At 40.1% G+C, this 7589-nt stretch overlaps 1 protein-coding gene across 1 annotated transcript; it reads left to right on the top strand.

Annotated features, from left to right (window-relative positions):
* The first annotated feature begins 5238 nt into the window (after nt 1-5238).
* On the top strand, nt 5239-5715 carry LOC125486922 (gastrula zinc finger protein XlCGF71.1-like). The gene has a single exon (XM_048616481.1). It carries the CDS (start codon nt 5239-5241, stop codon nt 5713-5715), a length of 477 nt encoding a protein of 158 aa, XP_048472438.1.
* Nucleotides 5716-7589: the final 1874 nt, after the last annotated feature.

The raw sequence follows: 7589 nt of genomic DNA, 5'->3' as shown, positions 1-7589 counted from the left end.
TCACTAATGTCCTTTAGGGAAGGAAACTGCCGTCGTTACCTGGGCTGGCCTACATGTGACTCTAGATCTACAACAATGTGGTTGACTTAGGGATGGGCAATAAATGGTGCCTAGCCATCAATGCCCACAGGCCATGAATGAATAAAGAAAAAAAGAGCAGCTGCTGTTAGTCCACCCGAAATCTGTCAAATGCATCACTTTTTTCCACTTCAATATACTCTTTAACTATTTAATCACCTTTTGAATTCTTAATTTGTTTGCCTACCTTTCTGTCTCCTGGGAATGTACTTCAACGCTCCTGGACCTTTCTCCTTTTTAAAGGCAGCCCATAATTCAGTTGTAGTTTTGATTGAAAATCCTTGATGTCAGTTTAGCTGGCCAGACACGCTGCCACCACTTTGAAATTGTCCCTCCCTCTGCTAATTATTGTTGCATTGGATTGCTTTATATTATTTTTGACAGTCTCCCCCAACCTGCTAATACAATGACCACTTTCATTGATGTTCCCCTGTTGACACTCATACAGTGGTGGAGTCATAGAGATGTACAGCATGGAAATAGAACCTTTGGTCCAACTCAACCGTGCCGACCAGATATCCTAGATAAATCTCGTCCCATTTGCCAGCATTTGGCTCATATCTCTCTAAACCCTTCCTATTCATATACCCATCCAGTTGCCATTTAAATGTTGGCATTATACCAGCTTCCACCACATTTTCTGGCAAATCATTCCATTCACATACCACCCTCTATGTCAAAATGTTGTCCCTTAGGTTCCTTTCAAATCTTTCCCCTCTCACCTTAAACCTATGCCCTCTAGTTTTGAACTACCCCACCCTGGGGAGATGACCTTGTCTACTTACCCAATCCATGCCCCTCATGATTTTATAAACCTCTATAATGTCACCTGTCAGCCTTCAACACTCCAGCAAAAATAGCCCCAGCCTATTCAGCTTCTGCCTCTAGCTCAAAACTTCCAGCCCTGGCAACATCTTTGTAAATCTTTTCTGAACCCTTTCAAGTTTCACAACATCCTTCCCATAGCCAGGAGACCAGAATTGCACACAGTATTTTTAAAGTGGCCTAACCAGTGTCTTTTACAGCCTCAACATAACCTCCCAACTCCTATACTCAATGCACTGACCAATAAAGGCAAGCATACCAAATGCATTCTTCACTATTCTATCTATCTGTGACTCCATTTTCAAGGAACTGTGAACCTGCACTCCAAGCACTGGTGCTATTTCGTTCCCTTCGACTAGATCCCAAAATACCTACTTCCTTGTTAGACTAGAAACATCCCATTCCAGAAAATTCTTCTGAATGCACTTTAGAAATTACTTTCCTCTTCTCAGCCCTATATGTTATTACTGTATTATTTAGATAAATGGAGTCCTATTATGACTATTTATCTCACATTTGTGTCTGTCTATCATTCCAGACATTAAATCTACTCCCAGAGGTGCAATGATACTTCTGTTGCTTTAGATGGATTCTGCCCCTGATTCCTCTAGAAAAATCTCGTTTTGAGACATTTACCAAATCACTGAAAGGCAAAGGGATAGTGGCATGGAGTACCTTTCCTACAAGGTTGGTGAACTGAATGCAAGAAGTGATTTCAAAAATGAGTTGCATAGAGACCTGAAGGAAATGTGTTTGCAGGATTACAAGGATAGAATCAATCCACAAAAATGACTGGATTTCTCCACAGAGAGGTTGTGTGTACTCAATGGGTGAAAAACACTTCTCTTCCATACACTGTGTGATTGGATATATTCTGTTCCACCAACAATTTACACACTAATTTTAAAAGTTGGAATAACCTGATGAATGATCCTTCACCTTTAGTTGGGAGAGCGTGCTTAAATGTTATGCATGGGAGAATGTGATTCACTTCACCCTCCATTTGAAATAGTAGATTCAAATCTGATGAAGGAAGAGCTAGTAGAGGCATGACCATACATGCTTTATCTTCATTAGAAGAATGTGCTGTGTTGTAGGAGTGTTGTACTGAAGACAGGGGACAGAATATGTCTACGGAGTTTTGGTTCAGTCAGCATAACACCAATAAAATTGCTACAAATGAGAGAATAGAAGAATGTCTTGAACTGAAACACAACAATGATTATTCTTCATGGATTCAAAACTTTCACTTGATTAAACTTATTGAATTTTTTGATGTGATAATTGAGAGATTGGGCAATGTTAATGGAGTAATCGTAATGTATCTGTGGATTTTAAAAAGTTTATCTTAGTAGAGTCTGATGACAGAATGAAATGCTAGCTGGCTTCAAGACAGAAGGCAGAAACTTGGAGTATACCATTATGCAGAGTTGCAGAATGTTGAATGTAGTCTTCTGCAGAAAATCATAGCTGGGATCACTGCTTAACATTGACTCACGATAACTGTTTGGACATTTGAAATGAAAAACTCAAGTCATCAATTTCTGTGTGATACCAGGTTGAGGAGGAGGTGCTGTGGTGAAGGTGAATAATTTACAGGAGGACATTAATAAGCTTGAAAAGTGGACAAAGAACTCACAAAATTAGTTCAATGCAAAGAAATGTAGTGTGATGCACCTTGGTTGGAAGAATAGTGTGGTTGGTTGTTGCTTGGAAGACGTGGGTCTAGCTGATGTAGAAGAAGAAAAGGATTCTGGAGTACATATATTCCAATGAATAAATGTATCATAGGTTAGCAAGGCTCTTTTTATTTTAGAAAAATAAACCAAGGACCCAAAACATCAGCTTTCCTGATCCTCTGATGCCGCCTGGCCTGCTGTGTTCATCCAGTTCTACACCATGTTATCTCAGACTCCAGCATCGGCAGTTCCTACTATCTCTGAGTGTATTTTAGCAGTTTTGGCAACATGCAAAAGGATGTAGAGGCATTAGAGAAGGTGCAGGTCATATTTACATAATTGATATTAGAAAGGTGAAGGTGTACATGTCAGGAAAGGAATAACTGTGAAACATGAAAGGGTTCAGAAAAGATTTGCAAGGATGTTGCCAGGGTTGGAGATTTTGAGCTCTAGGGAGACGCTGAATAGGCTGGGGCAACTTTCCCTTGAGAATCGGAGGCTGTGGGGTGACCTATAGAAGTTTACAAAATCATGTGGGGCATGGAAAGGGTGAATAATCAAGGTCTTTTCTCCAGGGGAGGGGAGTCCAAAACTAGAAAGCGTAAGTTTAAGGTGAGAGGGGAAAGATTTTAAAAGAGACCTAAGGAGCATTTTTTTCACGCAGAGCTCTATGGAATGAGCTGCCAGAGGAAGTGGTGGGCTGGTACAATTGCAACATTTCAAAGGCATCTGAATGGGCAGTGTTTAGAGGGATATGGACCAAATGCTGGCAAATGCGACTGGATTAATTTATGATATCTAGTTGGCATGGACAAGTTGGACTGAAGGGTCTGTTTCCATGCTGTACACCTCCGTGACTCTAAAAATAACCTAACAGAGCTGTTTAAAGTTGGAATTCCTGGTGAGAACAGATACAGAGAAAATGTTTCCTCTTGCAGGCAAGTGCATAACTGACAGTCATCAGTATAAGACATTCGCAAATCCAGCAGGGAAATCAGAAGAAATACTCTTACTACAGAATGAGAAGAAATTGGACTTCTCTGTATTAACGAGTGGTTAAAGTGAATACTATCAATGATTTTCAAAAGGGGCTGGATACACATCTGAGGTAGCAGGGAATAATTGGTTACAATAGAATATTTAGTTCTAGAAAGATAGGAAGGAGTTTGAGAGGAGCATCATAGACCTGTTAAGCAAAATGCACTGCATTTGTTTTTATCAGTAGGTATTTTCCCTTCCAGCTCCAGTCTCATTGGATCATTCTCTATTCAACAACGTGGTCTTGTGCTGTTGCCCATTATTTTCTATTGACCAGAATCTTCCCTATCTTCACTGCAGGAGCTGTTCACATGGGCTCAATGTCAGCTAGTGCTTTATCTGTACAAAGTGAGAAAATCATCAAGTCGAGAAGAACAATAGGGCTGGCAAGTGGATGAAAAGTTTTTTTGATCACATTGGGGAGGCCTCAAACATTATCTTTTGTCTAAAGATATGGGCTTGTAGCTGCAAGGTTTTTCTCATTCACAAGTCTGGGTTAATGGTTGCCAACCTTATAGATGTCATTATTTAGATGGGTGCATGTATGGCTATCCTGGGTCAGAAATCAGAAGAGAGAACAATGTGAATTTTTATCCTGCACTCTGAGATAGCTTTTATAAATTATTTTTCCAGGGCTTAGAAAGGCAAGATCTACACAGAGCAAACTTAAATCAATGGAAATGTTCTCTTCTGAATTTCTGTCCGGGATTGACAACGATTATATTTGTAATCTACACCGCCCCCACTCCCCTCCCCTGCCGCTTAAAGTGTGTGTAAAAGTTCTGGTTGAGTTGCAGATGTACATAGTCATCCTCTTTCACCTCCTCCCTTTTTATTTCTCCTCACCTCGAGTCCATGTTCTTGCATTATCTCAGACTGCACAATTGGTTCCTTTTTACGAGATATATTAGTGAAACAGTTAAGTTTTAACAACATCCCAGTGGTTTTCATGCTCAGTTATTTTTCTGGTGATGGGTCACAGATTTCCAGATTAATTCAGATCAATTTATAAACAGTTTTTCTTATTTTAATGTTTACTTATTTTGCATTAATTTCACAGGATATTTGAAAAACATTTGTAGATGGCGACTATAAATCAAGTATCACGTCAAGGTTCAATAGTCAAGCCACGGAGACTTAAATATCTTCAACCTGTGACTATTTGAGCATAAAGCACCATTCACAGTAGAGAGCAATGACACACACATGTTCTGTAAGCAGATGAGACTTCAGCTAAATCATCATGCAAATTAAGACACAAGTACAGTCACAGCAGAGAGCAATGGTATAACTGTTTGATCTATTGGAAAGGTTTCAATGATCTTTTTCAGCTTGGACTAAAAAGCTCGTTTAGTGAGGAGAAGCCGTCCACATTGTGTGAATGGAAAGATGTTCATCTGCCCTTCTGCATTATCAGCAGGTTCACTAAGAGTGATTTTAAATGCTTGAACTGGGAAGTAAGGCTTCCAATGCCCAAAGAAATGTTTTCACTGGCTCCACTCCATTCAGCTGTTCCAAGAAGAGTTTGAGGATATCATCCCAATGGTGGGACACCAGTGAGTTCAAATTTGGAGAGTGATCTGAGCGTAGGGAGGGATTCACTGTTTCATCTCACTTTATGACATACCAGCAAGTTCACACAGAAGAAAGACCTTTTAACTGTTCAGTCTGTGGGAAGTCCTTTAAAAGGTCTGAGGAATTGATGTTGCATCAACTCATTCATGCAGGTGAGAGGCTATTTACCTGCTTTGAGTGTGGGAACGGATTCTCTTGCACATCCCACGTCACTAGACACCATTTTGTTCACACCAATCAGAGACCTTTTAAATGCCTTGCCTGTGACAAGAGCTTTAAAAGTCGAAATGAACTGCTGTCACACCAGCATAATCACACTGAGGATAAACCATTCACCTGCCCTTACTGTGGAAAGGGATTCTGTTGTTCATCCCACTTGCTAACACACCAGCTAATTCACACTGGAGAGAGGCCATTCATCTGCTCGGTGTGCAGGAAGGGGTTCATTCAGTCATGCAACCTGCAGAGACACCAGCTTGCTCACAATGTTGTTGGCAAGCTCAGCACTTGTTGCCCATGAACTATCTGGCTGTCCAGTCTATTTCAGAGGTAAGTTTAGACTCAATCACATTACTGTGGCATATAATTGCATGTAGGCAAGGGTAATCAAGTTCAGTATTAGTGAACCTGTTGAATTTTTAACAAGAATAGTTAGACTAAGTTTGAATTGAATTCAAATTTTACTGTCTCCCATGGGTAAGATTTGAATGCATATTCCAAGGACCTGAATTCCTAGCCTAACAACATTACCACTACCTCTCATCTCGATATTGAAATGTGGAAATTGTGTTTCTTTCAATTGTCTCCAAAGAGTCAACTTGTGGTTATATTTTCATCTATCAAGGACATACATAGAGCTTCATAATTATCATTCAGGCTTCGGTCATTTTCAAAATCTTTATAACATTACCTCATTTCACATTGTGCAATTGACACATTATGTGGGGTCTATGTGGGGTCATTGTTCCTCATTGTGTTGAAATGGGCAGGACCCATTTTCTCTGCTGTCTGAGAAAAGGGTATGGGGTGGGGGTTATGATGAAGGTTTTTTTTCAGGTTCTGGAGAGACTGAGTCTGATAAGTAGCAATGGGGAATCATATTGCTTTAGACTGCAGCATCTGAATTTGTTATCATGTGACCAGCAAGAGTGAATTGAATGATATGAATAGTCAGTCTAACTGCAAATAAGGCAATGACCACCCATTCACCCTGAACATATCATAAGGTGTCCTTATGGCTGCCTTTAGTCAATGTAATTTCTGTGGATTGTTTAAAGAGCTTGACTGTCCCACCAGGCCCTGGCTTATAGATGCTGTGAAAATATTGTTGTCAAACAAATAGTGCTCTCTGTAAAGAGTTAATAAGATTGGTTCCCGTAATTTTTTTAGTGGTCGTGGTTGCATTATTTTTATGGCTTGGAAGGCTTCAATCAACTGGGCAAAACATAGTTATGATGCCCAGGATATAACAATCTTCTTTCATAGTGGGTCTGCATAATCAATTTGCAGTATTCCCAAAGGATGTCTTTCAGCTGGGGTGTACTTACTGGGACTTTTCATGTGGCATGGCCTGGATAGTTCTGGGGACAAATAAGGAGGATTCTGAGAGCTGAAGATCCTTTTGCATCATTGCCTACCAATAATACTTTTGATACATATAGGAGACTAGAGAAATGAAACAAGTTGATCCATTTTTTTTTTCTAGTTTTGGGGAAGATGTGTAAGGAAGGTCTACCTGAAACCGTAACCAGATGACCAATTATGTCATTGAATGGCCTACTCCTGCTCCTCAGCCCCATGTAGGTCGAGTGTGTACTTGTGCTATGAGGGAGAAGGGAAAGTAATTAATGTGGTGTATTGCCTACTTAGCCGGAACCGTATCAGTGTCCTAAGTCAGGTATAATGAGTCTGTCATTCTGGTGTCACTGATTGTAATTTGGGTAGATCCTAAGAAATCCCCTCTGTGGAAGCTTTCCTGTTGAGTTAGTCTGCATGATTATTACTGTCATTCTTTTTGCTAACACCTGACATCAATGTGCCTTTACTAACAAACCATCATTTGCTCTGGACACTGGCGACACTCTCACTTCATTCAAAGTGGTTAGTAAGCCATTTCTTTACACAGTTGAGAAGCTGTGTTTTTACCAGACGTAGGTTTCTCCTGCAGGGATAACAGCCAATGGCAGTCAGAATAGCCAGGAATTTGAAGGTCAGTGAGTGTAGTATTAAATCTATTTACTGGGGTAAATATTATGGTTGGTGTTTAAAAACAAAAGTGCTGAAGTTGCCTTGTTGAATCCAATGTGAAGTGCCAGTGGATATTTTGTTTTAAAAACCAAGACTCATCTGCATTAACCCCCATAGAGTCCAATGGTGATATGTTTAATAGGTCCA

The sequence above is a fragment of the Rhincodon typus genome, chromosome 35 (assembly GCF_021869965.1).
Source record: "Rhincodon typus isolate 14 chromosome 35, sRhiTyp1.1, whole genome shotgun sequence".
Taxonomy (NCBI): domain Eukaryota; kingdom Metazoa; phylum Chordata; class Chondrichthyes; order Orectolobiformes; family Rhincodontidae; genus Rhincodon; species Rhincodon typus.
This window is presented reverse-complemented; position numbering and strand designations above follow the sequence as displayed.